Source organism: Tachypleus tridentatus, chromosome 6 (assembly GCF_004210375.1).
Source record: "Tachypleus tridentatus isolate NWPU-2018 chromosome 6, ASM421037v1, whole genome shotgun sequence".
Taxonomy (NCBI): Eukaryota; Metazoa; Arthropoda; class Merostomata; order Xiphosura; family Limulidae; genus Tachypleus; species Tachypleus tridentatus.
In genome coordinates, this window is record NC_134830.1 from 46090561 (window position 1) to 46108998 (window position 18438).

General features: G+C 36.5%; 1 protein-coding gene across 1 annotated transcript in view; it reads left to right on the forward strand.

Annotated features, from left to right (window-relative positions):
- LOC143252387 (thioredoxin domain-containing protein 16-like) overlaps nt 1-18438 on the forward strand; it is a 41463-nt gene that overhangs the window by 11525 nt on the left and 11500 nt on the right. The window contains exons 6-13 of the mRNA XM_076504402.1: nt 1402-1492; nt 2620-2806; nt 2926-3092; nt 5234-5321; nt 7441-7576; nt 11598-11744; nt 13770-13995; nt 16557-16693. Of these exons, the coding sequence (XP_076360517.1) occupies nt 1402-1492; nt 2620-2806; nt 2926-3092; nt 5234-5321; nt 7441-7576; nt 11598-11744; nt 13770-13995; nt 16557-16693 (1179 nt within the window). The remainder of the gene's footprint in view (nt 1-1401; nt 1493-2619; nt 2807-2925; nt 3093-5233; nt 5322-7440; nt 7577-11597; nt 11745-13769; nt 13996-16556; nt 16694-18438) is intronic.

The window sequence follows — 18438 nt, forward strand, 5'->3', positions numbered from 1 at the left end:
GTCACATTATAACGCCCACACGGCTGAAAGGGCGAGCATGTTTGGTGCGACGGGGATTCGAACCCGCGACCCTTAGATTACGAGTTGAGTGCCTTAACCATGTGGTCATGCCGGACCTTTGTAATGGAACCTATGCTGCAGGTCTGTATGTGAACCTGACGACGACAGAAGAAGGTCGAAACTTTGTTCGCTCTTCTACGTAAAATATGTTCTCAACCCAAACGAGCCGTTTTTACATATATAAAATGTATGGTTGTCGAATAGAGAGTCATTGAACGTGGAAATAAAGAATACAGCACGTGTTAAAGTTTCAAAATAATTTTGATTTAAAGTACTCAATCCGTTTATAACCAAAATTAAGCTGTTCATATTTGTCAGTTTCTACATTGATTTCAAGATATTCCTGATCTGTTGTCGAGTTTGTGCCTCTAATCATCTGCATTGAAAATAAATAAAAATCAGATTGGATGTAAAGATTAGACATACATTTAAATTTTATTACTCTGATTTGTTTGTCCTTTTTTTTAAATGACATTTTCAGTATATCAAAAATCAGTAGTTTTTTTTGTTGTTTTTTTTGCAGGTGAATAGGAAATTAACAGGTTTTGTCAATGTGCGTCCGCAGAAATGTTAACGAGGGAGAGAGTTATGTGTAATCGTGAAATGAATAAACAAATCACATACATCCGCTAAATGAAATTTTGTTTTTGATTTTCCAGTTATGGGGACAATTACCTCTTGTCATTCTCTCGAGGGACGCCCATGGTTTTGTCTATTTCTTAGTTTGTTTGTTTGTTTGTTTTGGAATTTCGCACAAAGCTACTCGAGGGCTATCTGTGCTAGCCGTCCCTAATTTTGCAGTGTAAGACTAGAGGGAAGGCAGCTAGTCATCACCATCCACCGCCAACTCTTGGGCTACTCTTTTACCAACGAATAGTGGGATTGACCGTCACATTATACGCCCCCACGGCTGGGAGGGCGAGCATGTTTAGCGCGACAAGGGCGCGAACCCGCGACCCTCGGATTACGAGTCGCACGCCTTACGCGCTTGGCCCTATTTCTTAGAACACAGTGTTTTTGCAATTGTACATGCGATAATCAGGTTTTATTTTTATTTTATAAAACTGTTTTCGTAACTGCATGTGCCATAATAAGATTTTTATTTGCTTTATCTTTTATAAAACAATGTTTCCACAATTGTATATGCGATAATTAGGTCTTGTTTTATTTGTGTTTCATAAAACAATGTTTTTGCAACTATACATGTGATAATAAATTTTGTTTTATTTTACTTTTATAAAACTGTTTTCGTAACTGCATATGCAATAATCAGGTTTTGTATTATAAAACAGTGTTTTTGTAACTGATTAGATAATTAGCACGCTCTTTTCTGTACCTTAGAACACAGAGTATTCATGGAGACAGCCATGAGGGTTTCCGATAAGTACCTTTGTGCTTTAACCACAGACTATGACACAACTCTAGGACTATCGTAAGTTCAAATCCATCAACGATCTTGAATTATTTCTCTAATCGTACATATATTTTACAGTTTTTAATGAACATATCACCTTAGATCTCCTTACGTTTCACAGTTTTCAATGAACATATCACCTTAGATCTCCTTACGTTTCACAGTTTCCAATGACCATAGATCTTAGATGGTACTTATGTTTGCAGTATCCAACGATCTTGCATTCAAACCTTACTTATGTTTCACAATTTCCAATGGCTTTAGACGGTACTTATGTTTACCGTGTACAACTATAATGCACTTAGGTTAGTTATGTTTCACAGTTTTCGTTTTAAGATCTTTAACAATATAATTTAAAGTTACGAATAGCCATTTTTCAACTATTAAACTGACATTAAAAACTACCGGATAACGTTACAAACTACCTATAAAAATAAAAACTACAGTATATAGACACTATAAGGTAATTTATATGACATATAAAATTAATGGAAGTGGCGATACATAAAATATTTTCTTCATATTAATTGCTAGAAACAGAAGTATCAACTAAAAACAGGAGAAGCAACACTCTCGCCTTATGCCTTTGTTTTTATATTCATTATGTTTGTTTGAATTTCGCGCAAAGCTACATAAGAGCAATCTGCGCTAGCCGTCCTTAATTTAGCAGCGTAAGACTAGAGAGAAGGCAGCTAGTCATCACCACCCACCGCCAACTCTTGGGTTACTCTTTTACCAACGAATATCGTCACATTATAACGCCCCCAGGGCTGAAAGGGCGAGCATGTCTGGTGCGACCGGGATTCAAACCCGCGACCCTCAGATTAGGAGTCGAGCGCCTTAACCCACCTGGCCATGCCGGGCCGACATTCACTCTATCTATGCATGCAATATATGTAAAACTAGAAGACGTTTTAACACGTGAGATATTATATTTTTTATCAAAAAGAAAACTACAGTTTTCTTCTAAACTAGAACAAGTACTTTGGTATTATTTCTAGCATTTTCTTAGTCACACCTGTTCCTTATATTGTACTTATTATTTGGAGCTTTCTTTGTCACGGTACGTTTAACCTTGAGAATACTAGGGTTGTGGGATTTTTTAAATGGTACCTTCAAAATAGTCATGATTTATCATGATTTAGAGAACCAGACCTCCAAAATGATGGAGAAAATCATGGGAAAACAGAGAAGGAGCCGAAATTATGGGCACTACAGTGTAGCAACGTGGAACCACAATCTGGACACTCCTGTTTACAAGCTGTACACTGGATGAGAATTGACCTTACCAGCGTCAACGTCTTTCTGCAAGCTGTTGATATGGAACCATGGGTAAATCAGTCAGCTAGTTCTATATTTTTTTTATATTTCATATAAAATTATATTTTCACTCTAGCGTTTCACGTGTGTGTACATATAGATGCAGTTGTTGTTGTTGTTGCTCTTTGTAGGTTGAGGTCAAACCTTCCTCAGATAGAATTCGTACAGAATACGATAATCTAGAACTACCAAAGGTTTTTCTTACATATGATAAGAATGAAAAAGAACAAGTCATCAACATAGCCAATCAACTGAATACTCTTTACCGTGGAGCACTTGGAATATGTATTATTGACAGGTAGGTACTGTAAACTGACCAAAATACTTTTTACCGTGGAGCACTAGAAATGTGTTATTGGCAGATAGAATCAGTATGAACCGTTGACTATGTATTTACCACTGTAGAATGTAATACATTTATATTGTAAATTATACATTATTATAGTTTAGATTTGAACTGTTTTCTCAAAATTCTTTACTTTTTTCATCACAGTTTGAGCCTGTAACGCACGTATGTATTGAACTTTCACAGGTGTGACCTTTATATTTTTTCACCTCGTTAACGCACGTGCTTATTTGAGAATAAATTAAGATGTATCTGTTGGAAAACAAGCCGAAGGGTGAATCCGAAAGTCCATGGTTTGTATCCAGCTGATATTCTATCCTATTGTGAAAGTAATGTATACTCCACTATCTATTGTTGACGACCTATCAGGTACTTGTGGAAGTAATGTATGCCCCACTACCTATTGCTGATGTTCTATGAAGTACTTGTGGAAGTACTCTATGCTCTACCCACTGCTGATGTCCTATTAGGCACTTGTGGAAGCACTCTATGCTCTACTCATTGATGTCATATCAGCTACTTGTGGAAGTAATGTATGCTCCACTACCTATTGCTGATGTTCTATGTAATTTAAGTAGATCAATAGCAACTGCTGAGACAGCTAATCATCTAAAGAATCCAGCTCAAACGTTACCAACATACACATAGTCCATCACATCTACACACTGAGAGTTGAAAAATTGAAACAAGAAAATAGTTTCCACTTAAATAAATTACCACTTACCCCCAGTATGAAGTTTTTAGTTTACATGTAAATCTTCACTCTGTGACAACCATCCACCAATGGGGATAATTAACACGAGTTGCAGTAGTTTTGCTACCTTCTCAGAGTTGTCATGGAAATGCATTAGCGCAACATATAGTTCTAGAGGTCCACAGTTGAAGGCAACACTGATTCATCACAAGTCGAAAACTTATCAATGGGTTATACTTGTATCTTTATTGCTTTAGTATTGACGTTTTTGGAAAGTATGTAAAAGAGACGTTACAACAGATTTTGATCATGTCCCCTGACTTGAGTTCCAGATCTATTACACGTTAAAGTAATCTGTGCTGCCCCTTTTTGTTTGCACAATGAAAAATTAGGTTCCGTTTAACCTGGCTACTCCTTTTCTTTGTACCAATTTGTGTTTTTCTCTAACATCACTGAGTCAATACGATGCATCTTCTCAATGATTCGAAACACGAGAGGACCCGGCATGGCCAGGTGGTTAAAGCACTCGTTTCGTAATCTGAGGGTCGCGGGTTCGAATTCCCGTCACCCAAAACATGCTCGCCCTTTCAGCCGTGGGGGCGTTATAATATTACAGTCAATCCCACTATTCGTCAGTAAAAGAGTAGTACAAGAGTTGGCGGTTGGTGGTGATGACTAATTGCTTTCCTCTAGTCTTACACTGCTAAATTAGGGACGGCTAGCGCAGATAACCCTCATGTAGCCTTGCGCGAAATTCAAAACAAATCTAACCAAGCACGAGAGACCCATCAAACTCTCTGTCAGTGTTAGCTTCAATTCAAACTTCAATTCCAATGTGAAATAACTAGGTGGATGGATCGCTCAGTCCTTCAGCTAATACTTTCAGTTATTAGCGTTATCACTAATGAGGGTAGGTACATCATGACAGTAATGCATGTATGCAGCTGCTGTCAGGCTTAGACAGCAAGATGGATGATGATCCATGACTTTCTTTTGTATAAAAGAACAGGAATAAAACACTGAAACAATCCAGAGCAGCTAAGAAAATTCTTCATCAAGCCAGAGAAAAACTGAGTCAAGTAAAAGGAAACCTACTTAGTATTTGCAGGAATACATCGTGGACGGACGGGCCACTGTAAGCTCCTGATGTGAGCCATTAACTGGGTACTTTCTACCACAAAGCACTAAGTGTATGTATTATTTACATGTAACTTAAGTGAATCAGTTAGCCTTATTCTCTTCTGTCTCTATTAAAAACCGTATCAAATAATACTGAACTAATTATTGCACCCATGAAATATGATTTATGTTATATACAAAATGTACTAGAATTTCCAATTTATTGAAAACAAAGGTGTACAAACTTTCCACAATAGTTTTTCTTCATATTTGATTGCAGAACTCTTATTAATAAAAATCACCTGAAGAGCTTAGGACTAAATGAGATTATTTATCCTCCAGGCGTCATGTTTTTACAACCGGATGATGTAAGTACTATTTGTTTTAAGATTTTAATAAAATCACACTCCTAATCTCCAGATAAAACCACATTCTTAATGTATAGTTAAAACTACACTCTTAATATACAGAGAAAAACCACATTCTTAATATACAGTTAACCTACACTTCATAATATACAGATAAAACCACACTGTTATTTTACAAATAAAATCACATTCTTAATATACAGTTAAAACAACACTCTTAATTTGCAGATAAAAACCACATTCTTAAGATACAGTTAAAACTCCACTCTTAACATGCGGATAAAAACCACATTCTCAATATACAGTTAAAACTCCACTCTTAATCTGCAGATTAAAACCACATTCTTAATATACATTTAAAACTACACTCTTAATATAGAGATAAAAACCACACTTTAATCTACATATAAAAACACAATCTTAATATACAGATAAAACCACACTCATAATATACTCTTCAAAAAAAGAAACGCAAAAAGAAAAATTTGAGACATATTGTTAACAAGTTTATTCCGGGTAGTTCTGTATGACATGTGTGAAACTTTGCACATTCACTGCTGAACATTCAAAGTCTGCAAAGGCGAAGTCCACGCTCACTAGTTGACGTTTAACGTCACTCAACGTCAATAACGAGTATGCCCCCCGTGAGCATCAATAACTGCTTGGCATCTCCTGTCCATGGAAGCGATGAGATGACGAATCACATCCTGTGGAATGGCTGTCCATTCAGCCTGCAAAGCTGCTGCAAGCTGAGGTAGAGTCCGCGGTTTAGGTTGTCGCCGTCGCAGACGTCGGTCCAACTCGTCCCAAAGATGTTCGATGGGGTTTAAATCTGGTGATCTGGAGGGCCAGGGAAGAACGTTGATGTTGTGGTGTCTCAAGAAGACAGTGGTGAGTTGGGCTGTGTGAGGACGGGCGTTGTCATGTTGAAAAACGTCGTTGACGTTCACCATGATGGGTTGCACATGGGGCCTAAAAATCTCGTCGACGGTTGCGTATGGTCTGATCGGAAGTCCTACGCAGCCCTGGTATGGTTGAGGCAGTAGACGTCGCAGTGGTGGTCCTATCCCGAAGATGACGTAACCGGATGTAGCGGGCGTGGTCACACGAGGTCTGCCAGATCGTGGACGGTCACAAGTTGATCCATGTTGTTGGTGACGATTCCATAGCCTTGTGATGGTGCTTGGGTGGACATTCACAGCTCTGGCAACATCTGATCGAGATTCGCCTGCTTCCAAGCGACCAATGGCGTTGTTGCATTGTGCTTCAGTCAGTCTTGGCGTAACTGTATTGCGTGTCGGTGGCTTAACACTGAGCTATGGAAACCGAAAACCCGTCACTTTTATAGGGATTTTGCACATGTTGCATTTGCAGAACATGCAGATCTCTCAAACAAATTTATTGGACACGAATGCGTTTTGGCGAAAAATCCGATGTTTTCCTCCGTTTTCAATGAGCACAACTTTTATTGTCATTTTGGTCTGACAATCAGTGCCTTAACATATGTAACATCACATACTCTGAGCTTGTAACGTTATTACATATATTTCTCTTTAAAATAACAAAAATATCCCTTTTGCGTTTCTTTTTTTGAAGAGTATATACAGTTAAAACCACACCTCTTAATCTACAGATAAAACCATATTCTTAATTTACAAATAAAACCACATTCTTGCTAAACCGTTAAAACTACACTCTTAATCTGCAAATAAAACCCACATTATTAATGTACAGTTAAAAGTCCACCCTTAGCATACATATAAAAAACACTTTAATCCACAGATAAAACCATATTCTTAATATATGGTTAAAACCATACTCTTAACATACTGTTAAAACAACATTCTTAATATATAGATAAAAACCACATTCTTAATATACAGTTGAAACTGCACTCTTAATATACAAATACAACCAGACTTTTCATCTACAGATAAAACCACATTTTTAATATACAGTTAAAATTACACTCTTAATCTACAAATAAAACCACACTCTTAATCTACAAATAAAACCATTATCTCAATACATAGAGAAAGCCATTATCTCTGTCTATTCTTAGTCTGTAGATAAAATCACTTATGATAGAGATATGATAATGATTTTGTTCTATATCTAGACAAGGGTAGCAGTGTTAAGTGGCTATCAAGATAGTTTTAACTTCATCCGAGAACAACTACAACAATACTACACTGGTGTCTTGAACAACATGAACAGTGCGACTTATGATGAAGAGTCGTTTGATGAAGAATATTGTAAGTAGTAGCACCGTTTCTTTAGTAACTTCTAGAATAAAACACTTGAGCACTTGCGTGTACTACGACTACGAACTTAAGTTAATGAGCAACATTTAACAATATCTCGTTATGCAATTAAAAAACGCTCTATACGCTTCTTGTAAAGAAAAATGTTCCTGTTTGGAAGTTTAATAGTAGTATGTTGGAGTAGAACAGCTATTCAACTTACAGTGTCCTAATCTTTATGGTACAGTTGTTGAGTAATGGCTTTAAACTATACTGTAACATCAAGTACTATACACATGTTAGTCGTACCTTTGTGTATCTTTTTTCTGATTCTGAGACAACATGAGTCTCAGAATCACGAGCAACTACATTGGGGGTAGGGAGTTGAAAAGAAAGGCATGTCATAGAATACATCGATGTTATGTTTTCAGTAAATTTTAACGACTGGTTTTCGGGTGTTATGTAAGTGTGGTGTTGATAAATCAGTGTTTTCAACAAGCACTCGGGCGAAAGGTTTAAGACTTTTGTCATGAAAAATTAGTGTTTAAGAGCAGAGCTTTAAAAGATAAATATAGGTTAACCTGTCTTATGAAATGTGTTTAGTTTTAGTTCTAAACGATAGTTATTAAATCAATGAGAAATAAAGTGCTTTCAATCAGCTTATATCCGTGTAAAACGCAAACGAACTTGGTAGGGGTTTAGTTTAGAGAGAGAGAAGTCTGAGGAATTCTCTCCCCCACAGGGGTGGTCAGGAACGTTGTGGTTCCTCTTTGTCCCCGCTCATGGAAAATTATTTACTTTTACGTGGAAGTTTTCTTGTATTTTATTTGACTTGTTTAAGGTCATGAAGTGAGATGGGGCATTATGAAAATGACGGGTGAGAAAGGGGACGAGACAAAGGCGGCACAAGGGAAGCAGGCCAGGCCGGAGACCGTAGTCCAAAAAGCCGACGAGACATCGACTCAAACGGCACGATTCGGGGCCGGGCAAGAATATATCCTTATATATCCGTGTGAAATTTAGTTAATACATTTATATAGAAACATCGTATACTCTGAATACATGGTGTTTTGAGTTGTCTTTCACACAAACAAACAAACTAACAAAATACTGACTGTTATGTCGGTTTAAAATTCTCCATCCCCAGAGGAGATAGAGATAACCGGGGGCGTTCATAAAGATAAACTTTCTCTTCCCTCCACTCTTGATTTGAGAGTTTGATCGAGCAACCCGAAAAAACCAAAAAAAAAAATGACGTAAAACGAGATCATCCTGATAGTAATGATATTAAGTTCGAGATCATGAGCAGGCAAGAAAGACGAAAAACCGACAACTCGGCACCCGCTATGCGTGAATATCACAAAATCAACGGCCGATATATGACTTAGGGTTCATCAGGGCTGCTGGGATCTATAAATCCAATGCCACAATTTTGATGTGGGGAAACGGGAGAACCCCGAGAAAAGCCACTTTCACTGGCTGGTCCCAATAATCCAGCTAGTGCCTGTTTGGTTGACTTGAGGAAGAAGGAAGGTCTGAGTCGAAGTTCCAGTTGAGGTAAAGGGCTATGTCACTGAAATGTCTTACATGTTTGATTAGCGAGATAGGGTTAAAGGGAAGTGGTAAGTCCGCTTCCCTGTTCGGCTGGACTGCAGGTAATGGGGTCTGGTTGATCTGGTGGTTATTGGTTTGTCTGAGTAATCGGTAGTAGGTTACGAGCACGTGTGCATGAAGAGCATAGGTTGCGCTCCCTGAATGATTTGTTGTCTGGACTGATTTGTGTCTTCTTCTTGTCCTAGTTTGTATCTTGGGAGTGTTAGTAGTCTTGAAATCAGTCTGAACTAGTGCGTTTGTAGCTTCGGTTCGTGTGGTTTGCGCCTGGCTTGAGGTTATTGTGCTTGAAATTATAGCTGTGGTATGGCAAGATTTGTCATGTGTTTTCATCGGGTCGGGAAGTCCGGACATGTTGCTGGTATGGGGGCTTGAGGGCATCAATATAGCCCTGGTAGAGGATGCTTGGATGTTATTCCTGCTTGAATCTGGGTTAGGTGATGAGTCGATACTTGACTGCTGAAAGTCGCCTCTAGGTTGCCTATTTCGTCTGGGAGTGTTACATGACTGCGGATGGGTGGAACGGCGACGTGCGCTGTAGTAGAAGATATAGTGGTAACACTCATTGTGCAAGATGTAGTCAGCACTATGTTACTATCTTGATAAAGTGGGTGGGCCGGTTAGTATGCTTAGAGAAAATACGATGAACTGCGTGTAGCCTGGTTTGGGTGTGGCTTTCCATGGCTTATTTGATTTCGTCTGATTCGATACTTGGGTAAACGCCTATAAGAAACACTGAGAAAAGGCTAACTGGACTTTTTGTGGAGGAACAACTGATGTTGAATATAATATTCTATGGTCGGCAAAAGTATTCTGAATCCGCGGGTGTAGAGGGCTGGATGAAAATGCCGCCTCGGCGAAGGACACGAGTCCTGGACGGGTCGATAGTTGGGTTTGACCTAGCGTGGGCGATGAACGTGGCTACTTGAAACGGCGAGAGGTTGGGCGGTAGGGCGTCGACGATAACAGGGGAGACCCGAGGGGTCACTGGCGTAACAGGTCCTGACACCTTAACAAGCATGGTCTTTCACCCACTACAGTGAACCTATATTTATATAGAAGTTAAAAAGTACATAGAAATGATGGTACTAATTTATTCTTCTGAATTATTTAGCAGATAAGCTATTCAACATACTTATAATAATTGATGAGAACAAATTAAATGATAACCGAATATATATATAAGTGTATATATATATATCCCTCATACCATATATTCCATATATTCGCTGTGACGAGTAAAAAAACCAGCTCAAAGAACGTGTCATGACCTGATGATTATGGTGCTCAACTCACAATGTAACAGTCGCGAGTTCAAATCTTCGTGGCTGACTAGGCTCCTTCCGTATGATTGCCACCTGATCCTGGCCCCCTCCCCTTTGCGTTAAAACATATCCTGGCTTACAAAATTACGGGCCGACCCCAGACCAGATAGGATTAAGTTCATTACGGAGAAGAAAAAGCAAAAATCCTAAAATACTAGAAATATAATATACTCTCTACATATGTGTGAAGCCTTGTTGAGGGTTACTGATACTGGGTGGAATTCACCTAAACCACTGGCGAAACGAATAATAGATTAGGATTCATTTTATATATTAAAGTAAGTATATGGGTGTGTTGGGCTAAGGACTTTTCTCAGTAGGTGTCTGTAACTTGTTGGCGATATATTTGATAATGAATGAAAGCACCGCACTTGACATATTTTTAGCTTTTTGTAATAACATATATGTTAAAAACAAGTTAAAAGCTGAACTATTTTTCTCTCTTTCATATCGCTATAGTGTCCGTGTATGGTTCACTTATTGTCTTTGAGTTATTGCAGTTGTAACCTGAACTTCAGAAAAAAAAAATCGTCTGCATTTTCGTCAAAGTCCACAAGACGAGACAAATTATTCTCCTTATCTCTTTCAAAATGTTAATTTCAGTCCAACACACCAACTCTTAGACCTTTCCTCCAACGACGGACTTTACTTTTAATTTATCACTGACCGATTTTCTCTTTTATGTGACTGTAATTTTTGTTCTTTATATTCTTGTTTCCGCTGGTCTGAACACAGCTATTTATACGTTCCTGATTTAGGCCTTCTAGAAATTTCGATAATCTTGGCATCATTGAGTTATAAACACAAAATAAATAAATTAATAATACCTATAGTAAATAGTCTATAACATCTGACAGTCAGCAAGATATTGTTTTGTTTAAATCATTATTTGATCTGAAGGGGGTCCTGAAATTATTTTAATTGAGCAGTCCGATGCTTCAAAAATTAGGATAAACTCAGACAGTGATTTGTGTTACATTGTCAGTCGAAAGTGGCTCTTTCTCAAATATTAAAATTTAGTTTAATAACATTTGCGGAAAGAAACCACAATTATCATAAAAGTAATTCATTTGAAAACTTCCTTTATTTCTCCATAGTTCTGCTCAACCAAGATGATCCTGTTGCTTTAACCCTCAGACGTATCGGGGATCCTAACGTCACCAACATCAGAGCCTTCACCGACAAAACGATGCCAAATCTACTAGAAGATTTACCCGTTGCTATGGTGATATTTTACGTGGATTGTAAGTTCTTACGTAAAGAATTAACGCTTTCGTGGAAGGATAACTATTTTAAGCAGTTGTTTTAAAATCCTAGACACGCTCTTTTGAAATATAATTTAAAAAAGTCTAAAACTATAAATTATTAAATACATGTTTGAATTCAACAAATTCATAATTGACGGTATTTTCGTTTTCTTATTCGCTTACGCTTTCGTGTCTCGTTTTCGATTTTATCCAAAGACAAAGTACAGTGCTTTGTCATATAATAAGTCATATTTATTGTTTAAATACGTAAACTCGTAATATGATCCATTTGGAACTCAACACAGAAATTAAAATTTGAATTAATTCGAACTGCTGTAGCAACCAACTTTTAATTTGACATATGTCAAACATCGACTCTGTTCAGAAATCATTTCGTAGTCGAAATTCCCTTTCTGGCCTGATTATATAAAGTCAGAAAGAAAATATTTTAATCGAATCATTATTTGAACTTTAGGGAATCCTGGAATTATTGTAAATAAACAGTCCCATGCGTCACTATTAACATGACAGTACGTTGTCCTTCTGAATTATCTCTACATTCTGTCGGAACCTATTAACTTACCACCAGCTAACGTTTGAAGCTAGTATAATCTGTAATGACGAGAAAACCCACGGGATTCACAATTACAGAACACACACTTAATTTTTTCAATAACATTAACTCTATACATCCCAACATTAACTTCACGTGTAAACAGGAAGAAAACAATCAAATATCATTTCTTAACCTCAAAATTACAAGAACCGATACGCAATTTAAAACAGAATCCACCGAAAAATCACCCATACTGGACTATACATTCCTTGGGACTCAACACATGAAACAAAATAAAAACTCAACACACTAATAAACCAAATAAACACAGCCATAAAACTATGTTGAAACAAAACAAAAACTCGACATACTAATAAAACCAAATAAACACAGCCATAAAACTATGCTCACCAGATAAAATTAACGACGAATTAAACAAAATAAAACAATACTTCATCAACATCAACAAGTTTCCTCCATAAACCGTAGAAAACATTATACGCACACACCTAAACAAAAAGCAAAATCAACCAACAAAAGTAAATATACACCGTCATTTAAAAAATCACGAAACCATATACTGCTACATACCATATATTCCCGACATTAGCAGTAAAATAACCAACATTTGGCAAAAACTTGCAACAAATCGCAACATTCCGATTAATACCAAATTTATTCAAAAACCAGGCACAAAATTAAGGTCTATACTATGTAAAAACTATGCTGATAAACACCACACCAACATTATTTATAAAATACAATGTGATAACTGCCACGACTTCTATATTGGAGAAACAAGTAGAAAAATGGAAACCAGATTCAAAGAACACAAAAAGTCACCTTCACACGTTTTCGAACACTTCAAATCAAATAAACACAACATAACCATATAAAACACCCAAATACTAAATAAAGAAACAAATATAAACAAACGCAAAATTAAAGAAATCTTACTCATTCAACAACTCAAGTCCAAAATAAACCAATACAAAGAAACACCTTTATACCAATATTAATAATCCAACATCTAAGCACGCCCTCTACATTCCTACACTCAATTACACAACCGCCTTCAAACATGTAGTCAGTAACCATTTCTTTCTTTGTGAGCCTGACGATGACCGAAGAAGGTTGAAACGTTGTTCGCTCCTCTACATAGTGCTTTCTCTACTCATACCAGCCGCTTTTAAATATATAAACAATATAAACGCTTACAAAATATTATTGTGTTTTAAATAACGTATAGAAATGCTTTAATTGTAGTACATCGGTATAAGTACACATACCACAAATAAATATTCAAAACCTAATTGCACTTAAACGTCTATACCCAGACATCTGAGAGAGGTTTGGTCAAGAAGGTTAATCTTAATTTTCATTTCCAACTTTATGACGGGCAGGGAAAAAGTTAGAGTATGAATAATGGAAGCTAAGTATGATGGTTCTTTTTTATCTTTTGCAAGGGGATCCAGAAAGCTTGATTGTTCTACATATGTTTGCTCGTCTCGCTGTTAGATTTGAGGGAGAACTCAACCTCCTCGCTAGGGTAAACTGTTTTGATTGGACGGATATTTGCCACAATCACAACATTACCCAATATCCAACGATTCGACTCTACCAGAAAGAAAAACAGCCAATCACTTATAAAGGAATGTTTGATGAGAATATGCTATGGAACACGCTGCTGATGTAGGAATTCTTTATTTATCATAACATTCTATAGAATATAGTACTGGAGAAGGAATTGTTTATTTATCATAACATTCTATAGAATACAGTACTGGGGAAGGAATTGTTTATTTATCATAACATTCTATAGAATACAGTACTGGAGAAGAAATCGTTTATTTATCATAACATATTGTTGAATTACCAGCTGGAGAAGGAATTGTTTATTTATTATAGCATATTGTTGAATTCACAGCTGGTGTAGGAGTTGTTTATTTATTAGAACATATTGTTGAATTTACAGCTGGTGAAGGAGTTGTTTAGTTATTAGAACATATTGTTGAATTCCTAGCTGGTGTAGGAATTGTTTATTTATTAGAACATTGTTGAATTCATAGCTGGTGTAGAAATTGTTTATTTATTAGAACATTGTTGAATTCATAGCTGGTGTAGAAGTTGTTTATTTATTAGAATATATCGTTGAATTCACAGCTGATGTAGGAGTTGTTTATGTATTAGAATATATTGTTGAATTCACAGCTAATGTAAGAATTGTTTATGTATTAGAATATATTGTTGAATTTACAGCTGGTGTAGGAATTGTTTATTTATTAGAACATATTGTTGAATTCACAGCTGGTAAAGGAGTTCTTTAGTTATTAGAACATATTGTTGAATTCACAGCTGGTGTAAGAATTGTTTATTTATTAGAACATATTGTTGAATTCACAGCTGATGTAGGAGTTGTTTATGTATTAGAATATATTGTTGAATTCACAGCTGGTGTAGGAATTGTTTATGTATTAGAATATATTGTTGAATTCACAGCTGGTGTAGGAATTGTTTATTTATTAGAACATTGTTGAATTCATAGCTGGTGTAGAAGTTGTTTATTTATTGGAATATATTGTTGAATTCACAGCAGATGTAGGAGATATTTATGTATTAGAATATATTGTTGAATTCACAGCTGATGTAGGAGTTGTTTATTTATTAGAATATGTTGTTGAATTCACAGCTGGTGTGGGAGTTTATATATTAGAATATATTGTTGAATTCACAGCTGGTGTAGGAAATGTTTATTTATTAGAAGATATTGTTGAATTCATAGCTGGTGTAGGAGTTGTTTATTCATTAGAACATGTTGTTGAATTCACAGCTGGTGAAGGAGTTGTTTAGTTATTAGAACATATTGTTGAATTCACAGCTGGTGAAGGAGTTGTTTAGTTATTAGAACATATTGTTGAATTCACAGCTGGTGTAAGAATTGTTTATTTATTAGAACATTGTTGAATTCCTAGCTGGTGTAGAAGTTGTTTATTTATTAGAATATATTGTTGAATTCACAGCTGATGTAGGAGTTGTTTATGTATTAGAATATATTGTTGAATTCACAGCTGATGTAGGAGTTGCTTATATATTAGAATATATTGTTGAATTCACAGCTGGTGTAGGAGTTGTGTATTTATTAGAACATATTGTTGAATTCATAGCTGGTGTAGGAGTTGTTTATTTATTAGAATATGTTGTTGAATTCACAGCTGGTGTAAGAATTGTTTATTTATTAGAATATATTGTTGAATTCACAGTTGATGTAGGAGTTGCTTATGTATTAGAATATATTGTTGAATTCACAGCTGGTGTAGGAATTGTTTATGTATTAGAATATATTGTTGAATTCACAGCTGGTGTAGGAATTGTTTATTTATTAGAAGATATTGTTGAATTCATAGCTGGTGTAAGAGTTGTTTATTTATTAGAACATATTGTTGAATTCACAGCTGGTGTAAGAATTGTTTATTTATTAGAACATATTGTTGAATTCACAGCTGATGTAGGAGTTGTTTATTTATTATAATATATTGTTGAATTCACAGCTGATGTAGGAGTTGTTTATGTATTAGAATATTTTGTTGAATTCACAGCTGGTGTAAAAGTTGTTTATTTATCAGAGCATATTGTTGAATTCACAGCTGGAGTAATAGTTGTTTATTTATTGGAGCATATTGTTGAATTCACAGCTGGTGTAGGAATTGCCTATTTAGTAGAACATATTGTTGAATTCACAGCTGGTGTAAGAGTTGTTTTTTCGATAGATTGATAGATAAACGAGAGGGTAGTAAAAAAAGATACATAGATAGGTACTTGTAAGAAAAGAATACAAGTAACTGTGGTTGATGTGGTTTAACTCCTACGGTTGAAAAGCGATATTTCTTTCTACCTGATTTGTATTTACTGCGCAACGTTTTAGTTTTATTCTTATGCGTCAAAGTGTGCTGTCTTATTGCTTACTTAATGTGTCAACCATCTCACCAGGCCATCACTTTATGAGTCAGACTTCTTAGTCTTGATGTTACTGAAAGTTTTCACTGTTATTTGACTCATAAGGTCAAATCTGGTAGAAATCTAATTTAAAGTACATTTATCAAAAGTTTTTATGTAAACACTTTTAATAATTGAAACCATAAGTTCTAAGAATGGTAAATGTTGTCTGAAATAGTCGGTATTACATAATCTGTTTATAACAGTGGATTTATGATTATAATTATTCATTTTGACATTTTTTTCATGTGCATTTGTAGCTTCAAACAAGGAAGTTCCGTCAAGTTAGAAACAGATAAAGAAGTTGAGACATTTATGAAAGGAGAAGAACCATTTCAGTTCACCAGGAACTTGAATGTGATTATTTTGGGAGGATTTTCAAACTATTCGTGTGAAGGTAATGTTTTCTGAAGTATTACTGTTTATTGGCATATTGCAAATAAATGAAAAATGGAATTTTCTTATTATTAATTAATTTTTATTCATCATTTAAATTGTAAAGCCCCTGCCGGTGGATCGCTACCCGCAGTAAGCAGAACACAAATGGTGTGACTTTGTGGATTGGTTCGTTTTGAATTTTGCGCAACGCTATTCGAGGGCTATCTGCGCTAGCCGTCCCTCATTTAGCAGTGTAAGATTAAAGAGAAAGTAGCTAGTCATCAACACCCGCCGCCAACTCTTGGGCTACTCTTTTACCAACGAATAGTGGGATTGATCGTAGGATTATCACGGCTTAAAGGGCGAGCATGTTTGGTGTGACGGGAATTCGAACCCACAACCCACGGTTGTGTAGTACCTCAACTACCAGGCCATGCCGGGCCGTGGCTTTGTGTTTAACAACAAATAAACAAAAGAGAAAAAGGTAAGGAGTGAATGAAGCTTGAATGTCGAAGTGATAATATGTAATCTTGAAAACCTTTTCAGTGATTGAAAGTAAGTTTTAAATTAGTTTTTCCTTTTGATATCGTAATTGCACCTCAGACGTGTACAAAGTCACAGCTAAGAAATTTACGTGATTAGTGAGTCAAAACCCGAACGTTTATGTCAATAGTAAGTCAGAATTGAGACATGTACGTACTTAGTAAGCTGAAACACTTACGTGAACAGTGAGTCTCTTTATTTTGAATTTCGCGCGAAGCTACATGAGGACAACCTACGCTAACCGTCTCTAATTTGGCCCGGCATGGCCAAGCGCGTAAGGCGTGCGACTCGTAATCCGAGGGTTGCGGGTTCGCATCCACGTCGCGCCAAACATGCTCGCCCTACCAGCCGTGGGGGCGTTATAATGTGACGGTCAATCCCACTATTTGTTGGTAAAAGAGTAGCCCAAGAGTTGGCGGTGAGTGTTGATGACTAGCTGCCTTCCCTCTAATCTTACACTGCTAAATTAGGGACGGCTAGCACAGATAGCCCTCGAGTAGCTTTGTGCGAAATTCGAAAACAAACAAACAAACAAAGTCTAATTTAGCCGTGAAAGACTAGAGGGAAGGCAGCTAGTCATCAACACTCACCGCCAACTCTTGGGCTACTCTTTTACCAACGAATAGTGGGGTGACGGTAAAAAGTGGCTTAAATAGAGTAAATCAGTCTGAAGTCAGAACTGTGGAGAAAAAATATATATTCACTGTTTGAGAGCGTGTTTTACAATATTTATTTACTTCGCATCTAATTATGCAACCACGCGCTTGAATGTTTGTTTATAGCTATGCACAAAGTTATACAAAGGGATATATGTGCCAATATCGGGTATCGAAACTCGGCTTTTATCATCTTAAGCCACTAGACTTACCGCTAAGCCACTGGGGAATATTGTTTAATGGAGTTTTATATATATTAATAATTTTATTATTGTTTCCAAATGTAAATTGCTTGCCTTCGAATCAACCGAGTGCAGAATTATAAGGACACCAACAGACTATAAAAAGGGTATTACGAAACAATGCGTCCGGCATAGCCAGGTTGGTTAAGGCGTTCGACTCGTAATCTGAGGGTCGCAGGTTCCAATCCCCGTCGCACCAAACATACTCGTCCTTTCAGCCGTGGGGACGTTATAATGTTACGGTCAATCCCACTATTCGTTAATTAAAGAGTAGCTCAAGAGTTGGTGGTGGGTGGTGATGACTAGTTGCCTTCTCTCTAGTC